An 18870-nucleotide genomic window follows, 5' to 3' on the forward strand; every position below is an offset into this window, starting at 1 on the left:
GCTCCTCAACAGTGAGTATCCAACGCAGGGGACTGTGTGGAGGGAGCTTCACTCTGTGTCTGACCCCAGGAGTGTGTGATGGGACAGTGCAGAGGGAGATTCACTCTGTGTCTGACCCCGGGAGTGTGTGATGGGATGGTGTGGAGGGAGATTCACTCTGTGTCTGACCCCAGGAGTGTGTGATGGGATGGTGTGGAGGGAGATTCACTCTGTGTCTGACCCCAGGAGTGTGTGATGGGACAGTGTGGAGGGAGCTTCAGTCTGTGTCTGACCCCGGGAGTGTGTGATGGGACTGTGTGGGGGAAGATTCACTCTGTGTCTGACCCCAGGAGTGTGTGATGGGACAGTGTGGAGGGAGATTCACTCTGTGTCTGACCCTGGGAGTGTGTGATGGGACAGTGTGGAGGGAGCGTCACTCTGTGTCTGATCCCAGGAGTGTGCACGAGACGGTGTGGAGGGATTTTCGTCCCAGCCAGGGTTGTTGTCAGCAGGCTCTGGGGGATAGGACTCACCATCCAGCAGTTCCAGTGTGACGGTGGGGTCAACATACTCCCACCAATTCTTGCCGTCTGTGGAGACGGGGATCTCCCAGTTGGACCACTTGCAGGCGAGGTGTATGCAAACACAGGCCACCACAGCAGGCTGGTACTGCAGGCAGAAGGTGGTGAGGTGGAGGCTGCAGGGCAGACGGGCCAGCGAGCGTTGAGTGGGTCGGGCGGTGGAGGAGGGGTGAGGTGAGAAGAGAAAGCACAGCGTTAAATCGTCTCGTGGGTGGACTGTGCCATGAGCTCATGAATCAACAGTAGTGGCACAGGCTGAGTGCCGGGGGGGAGGCAGGGCAGAGGACACTGAGCGACGGCTGAAAGGTGGAGGATCCCAGTGCTTCCTTTCCACTGCTCTCGAAAGGACTCCTTCCAAGGGCGAGGAGGCAGACAGGAGTCTATGCTGAGGGACTAACACAGAATGTACCTTACAAAGTTGTATACAACAAGCATACACACACAACACACCATATAGAGATAAACATATACACTGAACTTGCATTCCAACACAAGACACACATACTGTATGCACCATACACACATAACACATTGATGCATCATATACACACAATACACTGACACTCAAGATACATACACACGTCACACCTCCTACTAACACATACACCTTAAACACACAACATATTTACAGATCATAGAGATACACAGAGAAAGAACAACATAAAAACAGGCACAGATACACACATTGGATGTTGGGGTGAGTTTTTTTTTACACAGAGTAGTGGGTGTGTGGTATATGCAGATACAATAAGGACATTTACAGACTGAAAGGGAAATGAAGGGCTATGTAGGAGGGAAGGGTTAGATTGAACCTAGAGTAGGTTAAAAGGTTGGCACATCATGGGCCAAAGGGCCTCTGCTATGCTCTACTGTTCTATGATACAACGTACAGTGTTGGCAGTGTGAAGGATCAGAGGGATCTTGGGGTCCGAGTTGGTGACCAGTGGTGTGCCTCAGGGATCTGTTCTGGGACCCCTACCCTTCATGATTTTTATAAATGACCCGGATGAGGAAGTGGAGGGATGGGTTAGTAAATTTGCTGATGACACAAAGGTTTGGGGTGTTGTGGATAGTGTGGAGGGTTGTCAGAGGTTACAGTGGGACATTGATAGGATGCGAAACTGGGCTGAGAAGTGGCAGATGGAGTTCAACCCAGATAAGTGTGAGGTGGTTCATTTTGGTAGGTCAAATATGATGGCAGAATATTAATGGTAAAACTCTTGGCAGTGTGGAGGATCAGAGAGATCTTGGGGTCCAAGTCCATAGGACACTCAAAGCTGCTATGCAGGTTGACTCTATGGTTAAGAAGGCATATGGTGCATAGGCTTTCATCAATTGTGGAATTGAATTTAGGAGCCAAGAGGTAATGTTGCAGCTATATAGGACCCTGGTCAGACCCCACTTGGAGTACTGTGCTCAGTTCTGGTCGCCTCACTACAGGAAGGATGTGGAAACCATAGAAAGGGTGCAGAGGAGACTTACAAGGATGTTACCTGGATTGGGGAGCATGCCCTATGAGAATAGGTTGAGTGAGCTCAGCCTTTTCTCTTTGGAGCGACGGAGGATGAGAGATGACCTGATAGAGGTGTATAAGATGATGCGAGGCATTGATCTTGTGGATAGTCAGAGGCTTTTTCCCAGGGCTGAAATGGTTGCCACGAGAGGGCACAGTTTTAAGGTGCTTGGAAGTAGGTACAGAGAAGATGTCAAGAGTAAGCTTTTTTTTTACGCAGAGAGTGGTGAGTGCGTGGAATGGGCTCCCGGTGACGGTGGTGGAGGCGGATACGGTAGGGTCTTTTAAGAGACTCCTGGACAGGTATATGGAGCTTAGAAAATTAGAGGGCTATGGGTAACCCTAGGTAATTTCGAAAGCAAGTACATGTTTGGCACAGCATTGTGGGCCAGTATTGTGCTGTAGGTTTTCTATGTTCTATACAGTAAACGCAAACATAGCAGAACATACATGTACATCATACACACACAATACAGAGACATTTTCTGAAGGAGTGTTGCAGACACTCGCAGAGATGCACACACATACACACCTGTGCAGGTACACGTGCATGAACATGCTGTTGCAATACCCGTACACAGATGTGATGGCAGACACAGTTATAATCAGACTTCCATGGATACATGTGGTATGTGGGCACGCCAAAAGAAGCACATGGACGCGTGTGCGTCACATGGCCTCTGCTTTCTCAGAGAGGCTGCTTGCCACTGGTAATGACTCAGTGACCACCTCAGGCAGGCAGCTTCTGCCAGCTTCTGCCCGGAGCAGGAGCAGGCTAGGAGGGAGCGCTATGAAAGTGGGTGAGTGAGAGGGAGGGAGGAGCAGAAGAGGCATAAAAGGAAGCTGTTGGGCACTGCGCCATGAGGGGCGGTGTGAGGAACAACCTGTTGGTAGCCATGAAGTATGATGTCTGTGCCAGATCCTTGCTCGCTGGAGAGAGAGAAAGAGAGAGAGGGGTGAAGGTTAGTTTTATATTTTAGTAAGCAATAGGAGCACCATTAACATCATGGGGAACTACCAATCTCTGAGCCAGCAAGAGATGTTGGGGACATCCACCAACAGCTTGGTCAAGGAGCAAGGGTTAGGCGTTGGAGAGAAAGGGAGGAGTATAAAGGCTGGAAGGTGTTACAGAGAGGAGGGAGTGTAAGGGCTGGAGGAGGTCAGGAGGTCACAAAGACTGAGAGGGCTGTAGGGGCCGGAGGAGGTGACAGAAAGGAAGGAGTGTAGTGGGTTACAGAGACAGTGAACGTATAGTGATCAAAGGGGGTCACAGAGAGAGAGGAGTTGGTTGTAGAGATTGGAAAGATGTGATGCCACAATCACAAGGAAGGTGTGCTGGTGTCTACTTTCTCAGGAAGTTCAGCTTGTTATCAAACACTCTAACAAAGTTCTTCAGAACCTACAGACAGTAGTGAACTCTGCCCATTACATCACATGCACATCCCTTCTCAAGAAAACATCATGCATCATCAAATTTCCCCAACATCCAGGCCATGCCATCTTCTCACAGCTTCTATTGGGCAGAAGCCTGAAGTCCCACACCACCAGGTTCAGGAACAGCTACTTCCTTTCTACCATCCGGTTCTTGAGCCAACCCACACAACCCTGATCACTACCTCAGTACAGAAACACTGACCACTTTGCACTACAATGAACATTTTGTTCAAGTTGTGTTCTTTCTGTCATAATTTATGTTTCCTTGTGAATGCTGTGTTTCTGATGTTCTGTGCCTGTGAAGCTGCTGCAAGTAAGTTTTTCATTGCACCTGTACACAATGACAATAAACTCCACTTTGACTGTTTTCCCCCTTTGACTTTTTCCCCAACTTTGAGTATGCAGCGGCGCTTTCCCAGGAAGATGCCAGGCATGAAATGTTCTGGTTTTGAGGAGAGAACGGAGAGGTTGGGTCTGTTCTCCTTGGACCTGATAGAGATGTGCAAAATTATGAGGAGGACAGATAAGGGTAAAAATCTTTTTGTCATGATCAGGGAGTTTAGAACATGAAGGCATGGGTACAAATTGTGAGAAAGTGGAGGTTTTATAAGGCATTGGCCAGACCACATCTGGAGAATTGTGAGCAGTTTTGGGTCTCTTATCTAGGAAAGAATGTGCTGGCATTGCAGAGGGTTTACAGGAGGTTCACAAGAATGATCCCAAGATTAAATAAATTGATGTATGAGGTGCACTTGATGTCTCTGAGTCTGTCCTCAGTTTGGAAGAATGATGAGTTATCAAATTGAAACCTACCGAAAATTGAAAAGCCTCAAAAGAATGCACGTGGAAAGGATGTTTCCAATAGTGGGAGAGTCTAGGACAAGAGGGCACAGCCTCAGAATAGACAGAGGGTGGTGAATCTGTGGAATTCATTGCCACAGATGAATGTGGAGACCAAGTCATTGTGTATATTTAAAAGTGGATGGTGATAGGTTTTTGATTCGTGAGGGCGTCAAAGGTTACGGGGAGAAGGCAGGAGAATGGTGTTGACAGGGAAAATAAATCAGCCAGGATGGAAAGCCAGAGTGGACTCAATGGAACAAATGGCCTAATTCTGCTCCTGCCTTATGGTCTTATGGAACATTACAGCACAGTACAGGCTCTTCGACCCACGATGTCGTGCGTTTCAATGTGCGTTGAGTAAGGTCTGCTCGACTTTCTCTTCTTAGTAAGCATCTCCTGATGAAATTCTGTGGGTAACCATCACTGTAACCACCCAGCCTGCCCCAGGAAAAGCTGCATTCGCACCTTATTTAAGAGAGCACAAACACACTGCAGCACCACTATACTTCAGGCCAGGGAAGAGAAGCATTTATTCAATATGCCCCAGAACAACAGTTACCCACAGAATTTCATCAGGAGATGCTTACTAAGGAGGGAGTCGCGCAGACCTTACTCAGTGCGCAACCTTGCCCTAAGTCAAGAATATACCAGTAATGACAACTCAACCGCTCCAACCTCAATTTTAAAGTCTTGACTGATAAAATTTTGGAAAGCAAGCAAGACTAGTTCAGAAACAAAACTCTCCCTCTCTGGTACTTCCCTCTCCCTTCTCCTTTTCCCAACCATGATTCCCTGCCCCCTTCCCACTCTCAGTCCACAATCGAGATGCATATCAGAATCAGGTTTATCATCACTCAGGGTATTTCATGAAATTAGATTTTTCTTGCAGCAGCAGCAGCACTGTGCAATACATTAAAATTACTACAGTACTGTGCAGAAGTCTTAGGCACCCTAGTTATATATGTTTCTTCATCCTTATCACATTTTATTAATAAAATACCTTGCAACTTTGGAATGTTCCTTCTCCCTCATTGATCCAAATCTTCAAAGCCTGCTTATCAATCCCTTACAACATCCTCAAAGTAGTCAATCAGGCTCGTGAGGCATGACCTGCCCCTCACAAAGCCATGTTGATTATCCGTATTCAGATTATGCTTCTCCAAACGCTCATAATTCCTACAATCACTTGCCCACTACTAAAGTAAACTCACTGGTCTATAATTCCCAATTCCCTTTCTTAAACAAAGGAATAACATCATTTGCCACCCTCCAAATCATCTGGTCCTATTACTCCTGTGGCCACTGAGGACGCAAGGATCATTGCCAAAGGCACAGCAATCTCTTTCCTCTAAAGTTATGGGTAACATTTCCCCCAGAGGGTTGGGGGGGTGGGGTTTGGAATCTGGAACACAACGTCTAAGGGTGGAGGAGGAAGCAGAGACTCCCACAACATTGGAGAGGTATCTGGAGTATCACTCGTATCACCAAGGTAGGGAAATTTATGGAGCAAGTGCTTGTGAAATGGGGGTTAGTACGGACACAATGAACCAAAAGGCCTGTCTCTGTGCTGTACAACACTACAGCACACCTAGTTCACTTACCTTCTTGTCCCCCTAACATCTCGTTCCCCTAGTTAGCAAATGACATTGCTGAATTGGGCCTTATCTCAAAATAACAATGAGTCAGGGTGCAAGAAGGAGACAGAGGGCTTTGTGACATATCATGACAACAACTTTTCCCTCAATGTTAACAAAAGAACTGGTCAAAAGGGAACAGTGCAAACACTTGTCTACATCAACAGTGTTGAGATTGAGAGTTTCAAGTTCCTAAGTGAGATCATCACTGTCTCTATTTCCTCAGGAGACCAAAGCAATTCTGCACGTCCCCTTTGATTCCTACCAATTTTTATCAATGCACCACAGAAAGCATTCTATCCAGATGCACGGCAATTGCTCTGCATGTGACCGCAAGGTGGACACGGCTCAGCACATCACAGAAACCAGCCTCGCCTTCATGAACTCTGTCTACACTTCTCACTGCCTCAGTGAAGCATCCAACATCATCAAAGACCCCACCCACACCAGACATTCTCCCCCCTCCCACTGGGTAGAAGATATTAAAGCCTGAAAACGTATACCACCAGGCTCAAGGACAGCCTCTATCCCACTTTTATCAGACGTTCAAACAGACCTCTTGTACAATAAGCATACACAAAATGCTGGTGGAACGCAGCAGGCCAGGCAGCATCTATTGGAAGAGGTACTGTCGATGTTTCAGTCCTGATGAAGGGTCTCGGCCTGAAACGTCGACTGTACCTCTTCCAATAGATGCTGCCTGGCCTGCTGCATTCCACCAGCATTTTGTGTGTATTGCTTGAATTTCCAGCATCTGCAGATTTCCTCGTGTTTGCATCTTGTACAATAAGATAGTCCCTTGACCTCACAATATATCTCGTTATGATCTTGCACTTTATTGTTGACCTGCACTGCACTTTCTCTGTAACTGTTATACTTTATTCTACATTCTGATATAGCTTTGCCTTGTTCTACCTCAATGCACTGTGTAATGATCTGATCTGAATGAACAGTATGGAAGACAAGCTTTTCAATGTATCTCAGTACAGGTGACAATAATATATCAATACCAATACCTTACCTCTGACTAGCTGCGTACACTTCACCACATGGGTGTGCGGGTGATCTATGGTGATCTCGAACCCTGAAAGGGAGAGGAGAGGAGAGGTCACAGCAGGTACAGGCGGTGTCACTGGGGAATATCTGGGGAGGGGGTGCTCACTTCCATCACTGCCAGAACCTGACATTACAGATTGAGCTCCCTGCACCCCTCCAGATCCTCCCGTGCAGACAGCAGCCCATCCAGGACCCACTGTGGGTAGGAAGCAGAGGTCACAATCCATCAGGAACCTGTTGTACTGGGAACAGGCTCCTTCAGCCTATGGCATAGAATCGGGAGTTGCTCACTGAAGGATGGGGAGGCCCAATAAAATAGGCCTAGAATAAATGTCTCTCACCCCTGGAGCCCCAGGGAGATTGTGAGCTACAGCTTAGTTCCCCTCCCACTTCTCCACCCTCCCCATGCTCCGACCCAGCCTCCCCATCTCCAGACTCACCCAGGGTCTGCAGTATGATGCTTTCTAGGATGACCAGGTCCTGTGCTTCCTGCAGGTAGGCCTGTGACAGAGAGGGCAGCAGGGTTACGGGGAGCAGCATCAAGATCTCACAGCCACACCTTTCCACTGCAATCTGGGAGTACCAGCTTTATTCTCACCCACTGATCTGTGCTGCTGGCTTCACTCCCATCCTCTCAGAAGGAGAGAGAGAGAAAACAGTCTGTGCTGATGCTCACCCAGCCACTCACACCACCAGCAGTGACATGATCCTGGTGGACAAATGCCAGAAGAACGGCCCTCCAGTGCACAAAGCCAATGATGCAGCGAGGGATCAATTTGTGCCAATTTGCACACTCCAGCTCGCGCATTCTAAAGGTGCTGTGCTCAGCTTGACACTGCTCAAAGGCACGAAGCTCTGAGTGGACATCTCAGTCAAGAAGTACGGCACCCAAATGGGTTCTTTCCAAATGTACAAAACACCGAAGGACCCATTCTAACGGGGTAATGCTGAAAAGTGCACTCTTCATGAACCTGCCCGACTCCAGAGTATTGTTGCATTCTCCAGTTGATTCGATTCACCGGTGCCGTGCACTTGTACAGCTCACTTTTCTAAGGTGGAACACAGAATGGTACAGCATAGGAACAGGTCCTTCAGCCCACCCTCTGTACCAAATTAACAAATTATGTTAACAAATGATCCATATCCATGTACATTCATGTGTCTGGGAATCTCATGCCTCCATCATATCTGCCTCCACAACTATCCCTGGCAGCACGTTCCAGGCACCAACTCCCTATGTAAGAAAATGTCCCCTGCACACCCCCTTAAGACCATAAGACAAAGGAGCAGGATCAGGCCATTCAGCCCATCAAGTTTGCTCCACCATTTGATCTTGGATGATTTATTTCCTTCTCAACCCCATCCTCTTGCCTCTTCCCCATAATTTTTGATGTCTTTACAAAGTACCTATCAACCTCCATTTTAAATGAATTCCACAGATTCACCACCCTCTGACTAAAGAAATTCCTCCTCATCTCTGTTCTAATGGGATGTCTTTGAACTTTTGAACTTGCTCCTCTCACCTTAAAACTATACCCTCTATTATTAGACATTTACACCCTTGGAAAAAGATCATGACTGTTTATCTATGGGTCTAATAATCTTTTAAACTTCTACCAGATGTCTCCTCAGCCTCTGCCACTCCAGAGAAAATAACATGTTTATAGAAGTTGCAAAAAAAAGAGACTGTTACAAGTGTAGAACTATTCTTGCAGCTGTGTGAATGCACACTCTGAACATTATAGAACACTGAACAGTACAGGCCCACAATGTTGTGCCAAACTTTAACCTACTCCAAGATCTAACTGTTTCCTTCCACATAGTCCTCCATTATTTCTATCATCCATGTGGCTATCTACGAGTCTCTTAAGTGTCCTTAATGTATCAGCCTCACATTGACCACTCTATAAAAAAAGACTGCCTCTGACATCTCCCCTCTACATTCTTCCAATCATCTTAAATGAATATCCTTTAGTATTGGCCATTCCTGCCCTGGATAAAAGGCACAGTATGCCCACTCTGTCTATGCCCCTCAAGATCTAATATACCTCTGTCAAGTTGCCTGTCATCCTCCTTTGCTCCAAAAAAAGGCCCTAACTCACTCAACCTTTCCTATGATGCTTGCTTGCTCCCATTCAATAGTGACACTTCTTGGAGCAGAAGGGATGCCAAAATCCAGGAGCATGTGGGTGTCGAGCTAAGGGTGCCCACCAAATGAGACTCAGCTGGGACCTACCTCACTCTTGACATCAGGTGGGGGTTCCTGTGGGTTCAGGCAGGCGTGCGCCACTTTAATTACATGCTCCAGCTTGCGAGGTTGCTCCTCCACCTTGGCAGCTAAGAAGAGAGTGGCAGGGGCGATGATCTACGCAAAGTACAAGGGAGGGTCAGAGTGTGACAGCACAGTGGACGGTATAGGGACTGTGTGATACAATGCTGTATGTTAACTGTACAGCTATTATGTGTAATACACAATCCTTTTAACTACTGTACAAAAGATTATGTGTCATAAACTGAATTCATAGTATGTAAGGGACAGTGTATATTAATGTGTTGTATACCAACTGTATAGATACCATGCATGCAACATCATTGGCCAGTAGTTATGCAAAGGATTAAGTGTGACAGTGTTGTTCATTATCTGAACACAGGTCTGTATATGTTATCGTACTGTACATTGATCCTAGAAAGGATAAATACATTAACTCTTTGGGAATTGTATGTGATACAGCATTGCACAGTAACTATATAGGATTGTGTGTGATAGATACAGAACTATACACTACCTGTATGCGATAATGTTACATGGTTTATCTGACCTGTGTATGACGTAGTGCTGTACGATAACTATATTGGGAACAATATATAGTGGCATATATCAACTGTACAGTCAGTGATACAGTGCTGAAGTGGATCTACAGGAGAATGTGTGTGTTATGGTGTTGTACATAAAGTATGCAGGCGCTGTATATTATGTAGTGCCATACATTAACAGTACAGGGACCTTCAATGATATGTTACTGAATAATAACTACGCAGCCTGTGGCTATCCATTTATAGCTTATAGGATTTGTGTGCAATATATAGTACTAAAATTCACAAAAAGTTTGTATGTTATACAATGTTAAAGATTTATATGTGTGTGATACCGTCATGTAGTAACACCGAGGCAGTGTCACACATTCACCGGGGAACAGGACATGTGACGTAGATATGGATGGCAGGGTTCACAGCTGATAGTTACATCACCTGCGTGCTGACATAAATCCGGTCTAAGCTGGTGACAGAACACTTACGTTGCGATGAAACTTGGTGAAACACTGCTGCATATAAAATCGGTGCATGTAAACGATTGCCGTGTTAATGGTCAGCTGAGAACTGCGGTTACCGTGTTAAGGAGGAAGAACACACCATCCCGACTTTAAGCCGAGTACAGTTATACACAGCAGCAAGCACACAGCTCATAGACTCACATTAATAAATTTCTAGTAGTTGTAATTGCTCAAGAAACTACATATTTATAGAATTACAATACTGTTTTTTTTTAATTAACAGACTAACATTGATGCATCATCATTCATCTCATTTAACAGCATGAAACAGTCATGGTACTTCCAAAAGCAAAATCAAAGCCATTCTGCATTTACTCGTGCAACGTTCTCTCCTTGATTTTATCATCCTTCATCTCCAATTTCATCTAGATACTTAACTTCAGAAGGATCACAGTTGTTTACAATCCCTTGCATATCATTTCCCACCATGACCCTTGTATTTCTTAACCTCTAACCCGAAGTTCTCCTTGCTGACAGACTTCATTTATGGCCATGTTTTCACTCTGTGAGGGGAGGAAAAAAGGCAGCAATTTGCCCCGGATGCCTCAGAGACGTCTGTCTGCCTAGTGCTGGTTCATTTATGGGTACTAGTCTTTTGGAAAAATACAAGGGCTTTGGAAAGGATGCAAGAGAGGTGTACCAGAACTGGAACTCACAATTTATTGAAACAACCAAGACAGGAGACCATTTGATCCACTGGGTAAAGAGATTCCTAGCCCAGCCCCTACTTTTCCCACTGATTCCATTGTCCTGTTTAAATATGGGGAGGGAGTCTCTGCTGCCTCCACTACTGAGTGTTCTGGAGGAAACATTTTACCTCACCCCCCCCCCCACCCAGTTCCTCCATAGTCAAACAGCGTGGAAATCAAGCCCTTTGGCCTAACTGGTCCATGCCAACCAAGAATCCCATCTAAGTCAGTCTCATTTGCCAACATTTGGCCCATATCCTTTTGAATCTATGCACCTGTCTAAATGTCTTTTAAATATTGCAATTGTACCTGCCTCAACCACTTCCTTGACAGCTTGTTCCACACATCTGCCACCCTCTCGATGTAAAAGTTACCTCTCAGGTCCCCTTTAAATCTTTCTCCTCTCACCTTAAACCCATATCCTCCAGTTTTAGATTCCCTTATCCTGGAGATCTTATGCATGCCACTCATGGTTTTATATCTATCAGGTCATCCCCTCAGCCTCTCACTCCAGGGAAAACAGTCCCAGCCTATTCAGTCTCCTCTTATAACTCAAACTCTTTAATCCTGGTAACATCCTTGTAAATCATTTCTGTACATCATACACCTTAATGTCATCCTTCCTACAGCCATTGCCTGGAGCATATTGTGTGCTACTTCCTGCTGAATTTGTTTCACACATCCCTCCTTCTGCAACTGAAGACTGACTTGTACCTTTCTCTTAATGCAGGAACATCAACCTGCTGATTTCCTCCAGCAATTAGTTGTTTTTTGGGGGCAGATTCCAGCAGCTGCGGTCTCTGCCTGCATTTTTCTCTTTCCGACAAAGGCTTGCAGACCCAAACAACTGCTTCTTTCCATAGGTGCTGCCTGATCTGTTGTGTTTTTCCAGGATTTTCTGTTAGTTTCACATTTCCGGCCCTCACCATCTGAAACATACCCTCTTCTCATTATTACCTTCAAGGAGGAGGAGTAGGAGCCTGAAGACACACACTCAACAGTTTAGGAAACAGCTTCTTCTCCTCTGCCATCAGATTTCTAAACAGTCCGTGAAACCATGAACACTACCTTGCTATTCCTCTTTTACACTATTTATTTGTTTTTACTGTAACTTACAGTAAGTTTTTTGTCTTGCACTGTACTGTTGCCACAAACCAAAAAAGTTCCTGATATATGTCAGTGTTAATAAACCTGATCCTAATCTGTAGTTCATCATTGATACTGAGACTGTGATCTCAAGTACTAGACATCGCAGCCAGGGGGAACATCAAACCCATATCCACACCCCATCTGTCCATCATCCCTCATTCCACCGATCACATACCAGCAGGGCTGTTAAGAAGGTTAATGGTGTGTTGGCCTTTATTAGTCGGAAGACTGAGTTCAAGAGATATGATGTAAACTCTGGTTAGACCACTCTCAGGGTATTGTGTTCGGTAGTTGTCGACTCATTATAAGAAGGATGTGGAAGCTTTAGAGAGGGCGCACAGATTTACCAGGATGCTGGTTGGATTAGAGACCATGTCTTATGAAATAGTAGGGGACAGTGGGTCCAGTGAGATGGAGGAACTGAGCGAAATACATGTTAGTAGGGAAGTGGTGTTAGGTAAATTGAAGGGATTAAAGGCAGATAAATCCCCAGGGCCAGATGGTCTGCATCCCAGAGTGCTTAAGGAAGTAGCCCAAGAAATAGTGGATGCATTAGTGATAATTTTTCAAAACTCGTTAGATTCTGGACTAGTTCCTGAGGATTGGAGGGTGGCTAATGTAACCCCACTTTTTAAAAAAGGAGGGAGAGAGAAACTGGGGAATTATAGACCGGTTAGCCTAACGTCGGTGGTGGGGAAACTGCTGGAGTCAGTTATCAAAGATGTGATAACAGCACATTTGGAAAGCGGTGAAATCATCGGACAAAGTCAACATGGATTTGTGAAAGGAAAATTATGTCTGACGAATCTCATAGAATTTTTTGAGGATGTAACTAGTAGAGTGGATAGGGGAGAACCAGTGGATGTGGTATATTTGGATTTTCAAAAGGCTTTTGACAAGGTCCCACACAGGAGATTAGTGTGCAAACTTAAAGCACACGGTATTGGGGGTAAGGTATTGATGTGGATAGAGAATTGGTTAGCAGACAGGAAGCAAAGAGTGGGAATAAACGGGACCTTTTCAGAATGGCAGGCAGTGACCAGTGGGGTACCACAAGGCTCACTGCTGGGACCCCAGTTGTTTACAATATATATTAATGACTTGGATGAGGGAATTAAATGCAGCATCTCCAAGTTTGCGGATGACATGAAGCTGGGTGGCAGTGTTAGCCGTGAGGAGGATGCTAAGAGGATGCAGAGTGACTTGGATAGGTTGGGTGAGTGGGCAAATTCATGGCAGATGCAATTTAATGTGGATAAATGTGAAGTTATCCACTTTGGTGGCAAAAATAGGAAAACAGATTATTATCTGAATGGTGGCCGATTAGGAAAAGGGGAGGTGCAACGAGACCTGGGTGTCATTATACACCAGTCATTGAAAGTGGGCATGCAGGTACAGCAGGTGGTGAAAAAGGCGAATGGTATGCTGGCATTTATAGCGAGAGGATTCGAGTACAGGAGCAGGGAGGTACTACTGCAGTTGTACAAGGCCTTGGTGAGACCACACCTGGAGTATTGTGTGCAGTTTTGGTCCCCTAATCTGAGGAAAGACATCCTTGCCATAGAGGGAGTACAAAGAAGGTTCACCAGATTGATTCCTGGGATGGCAGGACTTTCATATGAAGAAAGACTGGATGAACTGGGCTTGTACTCGTTGGAATTTAGAAGATTGAGGGGGGATCTGATTGAAACGTATAAAATCCTAAAGGGAATGGACAGGCTAGATGCAGGAAGATTGTTCCCGATGTTGGGGAAGTCCAGAACGAGGGGTCACAGTTTGAGGATAAAGGGAAAGCCTTTTAGGACCGAGATGAGGAAAAACTTCTTCACACAGAGAGTGGTGAATCTGTGGAATTCTCTGCCACAGGAAACAGTTGAGGCCAGTTCATTGGCTATATTTAAGAGGGAGTTAGATATGGCCCTTGTGGCTACGGGGATCAGGAGGTATGGAGGGAAGGCTGGGGCAGGGTTCTGAGTTGGATGATCAGCCATGATCATAATAAATGGCGGTGCAGGCTCGAAGGGCCGAACGGCCTACTCCTGCACCTATTTTCTATGTTTCTATGAGGATAGGTTGAGTGGGCTAAGGATTTTCTCTTGAGAGCAACAGAAGCTGAGAAGTGACTTGATAGAGGTGTACAAGATAATAAGAGACATAGATTGAGCAGACAGCCAGAGCCTTTTACCCAAAAGGCTAACACGAGGGCATAATTTTAAGGTGATTGTAGGAAAGTATAGAGGGATGTCAAAGGTAAGTTGTCTTACAGAGTGTGGTGAATGCATGGAACACCCTGTCAGGGGCAGTGGTAGAAGCAGATACATTAGGGACATTTAAGAGACTCTTAGATAGGCACATGGATGAAAGATAAATGGAGGGCTATGTAGAAGAGAAGAGAGTAGGTTAAAAGGTCGGCACAACATCGTAGGCTAAAGAGCCTGTACTGTGCTGTAATGTTCTTTATTCCTATGCTCACTCTCTCAGTCCTAATGCAGGATCTCATTCCAAAACATCAACTATTCCTTTCCCTCCACAAATGCTGCCTGAACCAATGAGTTCCTCCAGCAGTTTGATTTAAAATCAATGTGTTATCTTTAAGGAAGATCACCTCCCTTTTTCAGCTCAGCAGAGAACAGGCTCAGTTTACTTAAACATCAGGAATTCTGCAGATGCTGGAAATTCAAGCAACACACATCAAAGTTGCTGGTGAACGCAGCAGGCCAGGCAGCATCTCTAGGAAGAGTCCTGACGAAGGGTCTCGGCCTGAAACGTCGACTGTACCTCTTCCTAGAGATGCTACCTGGCCTGCTGCGTTCACCAGCAACTTTGAGGTGTGTTGCTTCAGTTTACTTAACCTCTGCTCACAGGAGAAAACCTCTATCCCAATCTGAACCTTCATTGCACTCCCTCCCTTGCATGTCTATATTGTGGTAAGTGCAGAGGACAGACTGGTACATAATATTTGAGACAGACACCCATAGTGGCACAGCTAGAGAAGCTGCTGCCTCTTAGCCCAAGCAGGCTGGCTTTGATCCCAGACCACGGAGCTGTCTGTGTGGAGCAGTCATGGTCTGTGACCCTGCGGGTTTCCTATGAAGTTGGTAGGTTACTATGCTACTGTAAATTGTGCTTAGTGTATAGGTGAATATCAAATCTGGCTGGAGCTGATGTGGGCATGGAAGGATAGGGTAGAATATTTTTACGATTAATGTAAAAATTTGTGGTTTGTTGGTCAGACACTGTGGGCTGAAGAAGAGCCTGTTTCCGTGCTGTATCTTCCTATGACACCATGTGGTGTTACCAGGGAGAAGGAGAGGGAGAGAGGGGGACTTACTTGCAGGGATTCACATCCCTCTGAAAACTAGCACCTTTCAATCTCATATCTACTCTGATTCCTTTCTATTCTGTGAGGACAGCACCACAAGGATACATCCAAGGATCTTCAGTGTACCAGCTCAGGACAGTAAAACTTGGGACCACAAGCATCAGTTCCAAGCAGGAAACATTCATTGGCTTCTGGATGAGAATTAATAGCTCGTGGGCAAACATAAAGCTTGGATGGTTCATACCTTGGCTTACTTCTCTACCCACTCTCCATCCAGGACCAGGTATAGTGGAAAACCTCTTATCTAGCTTCTGCTGAAACAATGTAATAAACATTAAGCTATTGGGGGATCAAATACAGTCAGAAATTTGCAGACTACACCAAGACCTGGGGCATATTGGACAGTGAGGAAGGCAATCAAAAGACCTGGGAATACAGATCCATAATTCCTTGAAGGTGCCGTCACAGGTAGACAGGGTGGTAAAGAGACCATCTGGCACATTTGCCTTCATAAGTCATGGCACTGAGTACAGGAGTTGCAATGTTATGTTGAAGTTGTATAAGATGTTGGTGAGGCCAAATTTGGAGAACAGTATTGTGTATAGTTCTGGTCAACTACCTACAGGAAAGATATGATAAGCTTGAAAGAAAGCAGAGAAAATTTACAAGGATGTTGCAAGGATTTAATTGACCTGAGTTATAGGGAAAGGTTGAATAGGCTACAATTTTATTAACTGGAACTCAGGAACATAAGACACAGGAGCAGGAGTCTGCCATCTAGGCTAACAAGCCTGCTCCACCATTCAATAAGACCATGGCTGTGGACTCAGCTCCACCTACCTGCCTTTTCCCCAATAACCCTTAATCTTGCTATTCAAGAACTGTGTCTTAAATATATTTAATGATGTAGTCTCTACAGCATCCCTGGGCAGAGAATTCCAAATTCACTACTCTCTAGAAAAAGCACTTCCTCCTCAACTCCATTCTATTTCCCTGAATCCTGAGACCATGTCCCCTTATTCTAGTCTCACTCACCAGTGGAAACAACTTTCCTGCCTCTATCTGATATATCCTTTTCTTTCATAATTTTATATCTTTCTATAAGATCCCTTCTCATTCCAGTGTGTATAGTCCCAGGTGACTCAATCTCTTCACATCTCCAGAATCAACTTGGTGAATTTCCTCTGCACCATCTCCAAGGCCACTATATTACACAACTGCATGCAGTATTCCAGGTGTGGCCTCACCAGCATCCTGTACAGTTGCAGCATAACCACCCCTCCTTAAATTCAATCCTTCTAGCAATAAAGGCCAACATTGAATTAGCCTTATTGATAGCCTGTTGGATCTGTAAACCAACCTTCTGTGCGTGTCATGAATCCTTCTGCACAATAGCATGCTGCAATCATTTAATAATCTGATCTTCTATTTCCCTTCCAAAGTGGATGACATTGCATTTACCAATGTTTTATTCCACCTGCCAGACCCTTGCCAATCACTTAACCTCTCTATATCTCTCTGCAGACTCTGCACATTCTCCACAATTTGCTTCTCCACTCAGTTTAGTGTCATCAGCAAACTTAGATAGAGAAACACAGAAACCCTACAGCACAATACAGGCCCTTCGGCCCACTTTAGAAGTTACCTAGGGTTACCCATAGACCTCTATTTTTCTAAGCTCCATGTGGCTTTCTAAGAGTCTCTTAAAATACCCTATCGTATCTGCCTCCACCATCGTCGCCGGCAGCCCATTCCACGTACTCACGGCTCTCTGCGTAAAAAACACACTCCTGACATCTCCTCTATACCTACTTCCAGGCACCTTAAAACTGTGCCGTCTCGTGCTGGCCATTTCAGCCCTGGGAAAAAGCTTTTAAACTCAATCCCCTGACTGATGAAGGCCAATGCACCGTATGCCTTCTTAACCACAGAGTCGACCTGCACAACAGCTTTGAGTGTCCTATGAACTCGGACCCCAAGATCTCTCTGATTCTCCACACTGCCAAGAGTCTTACCATTAATACTATATTCTGCCATCATATTTGACCTATCAAAATGAACCACCTCACACTTATCTGGGTTGAACTCCATCTGCCACTTCTCAGCCCAGTTTTGCATCCTATCAATGTCCCACGGTAACCTCTGATAGCCCTCCACACTATTCACAACACCGCCAACCTTTGTGTCATCAGCAAATTTACTAACCCATCCCTCCACTTCCTCATCCAGGTCATTTATAAAAATCACGAACAGAAGGAGTCCCAGAACAGATCCCTGAGGCACACAACTGGTCGCCGACCTCCATGCAGAATATGACCATCTACAACTACACTTTGCCTTCTGTGGGCAAGCCAGTTCTGGATCCACAAAGCAATGTCCCCTTGGATCCCATGCCTCCTTACTTTCTCAATAAGTCTTGCATGGGGTACCTTATCAAATGCCTTGCTGAAATCCATATACACTACATCTACTGCTCTACTTTCATCAATGTGTTTTGTCATATCCTCAAAAAATTCAATCAGGCTCGTAAGGCATGACCTGCCTTTCACAAAACCATGCTGACTCTTCCTAATCATATTATGCCTCTCCAAATGTTCATAAATCCTGCCTCTCAGGATCTTTTCCATCAACTTACCAACCATTGAAGTAAGACTCACTGGTCAATAATTTCCTGGGCTATCTCTACTCCCTTTCTTGAATAAGGGAACAACATCCACAACCCTCCAATCCTCCAGAACCTCTCCCGTCCCCATTGATGATGTAAAGATCATTGCCAGAGGCTCAGCAATTTCCTCGCTCGCCTCCCACAGTAGCCTAGGGTATATCTTGTCCGGTCGGGGAGACTTATCCAACTTGATACTTTCCAAAAGCTCCAGCACATCCTCTTTCTTAATGTCTATATTCTCAAGCTTTTCAATCCGCTGTAAGTCATCCCTACAATTGCCAAGATCCTTTTCCATAGTGAATACTGAAGCATTCATTAAGTATCTCTGCTACATCCTCCAGTTCCATACACACTTTTCCACTGTCACACGTGATTGGTCCTATTCTCTCACGTCTTATCCTCTTGCTCTTCACATGCTTGTAGAATGCCTTGGGGTTTTCACTAATCCTGTTTGCCAAGGCCTTCTCATGGCCCCTTCTGGCTCTCCTAATTTCATTCTTAAGCTCCTTCCTGCTCGCCTTATAATCTTCTAGATCTCTATCATTACCTAGTGTTTTGAACCTTTCGTAAACTTTTCTTTTCTTCTTGACTAGATTTTCAACAGCCTTTGTACACCACGGTTCCTGTACCCTACCATCTTTTCCCTGTCTCATTGGAATGTACCTATGCAGAA

General features: G+C 45.3%; 1 protein-coding gene across 2 annotated transcripts in view; it reads right to left on the reverse strand.

Annotated features, from left to right (window-relative positions):
* Window positions 1-18870, reverse strand: part of LOC140191342 (cyclin-T1-like) — a 29887-nt gene that overhangs the window by 5952 nt on the left and 5065 nt on the right. Inside the window, exons 2-7 of one of the 2 annotated variants that reach the window (XM_072248649.1) lie at window positions 10337-10418; window positions 9277-9405; window positions 7481-7541; window positions 7006-7068; window positions 2958-3003; window positions 513-676 (exon numbers count right to left, since the gene is read on the reverse strand). In XM_072248649.1, coding sequence (XP_072104750.1) covers window positions 513-676; window positions 2958-3003; window positions 7006-7068; window positions 7481-7541; window positions 9277-9405; window positions 10337-10418 — 545 coding nt within the window. The other variant, XM_072248650.1, reaches the window with a different exon arrangement.

This window comes from Mobula birostris, chromosome X (genome assembly GCF_030028105.1).
Source record: "Mobula birostris isolate sMobBir1 chromosome X, sMobBir1.hap1, whole genome shotgun sequence".
Lineage (NCBI taxonomy): Eukaryota > Metazoa > Chordata > Chondrichthyes > Myliobatiformes > Myliobatidae > Mobula > Mobula birostris.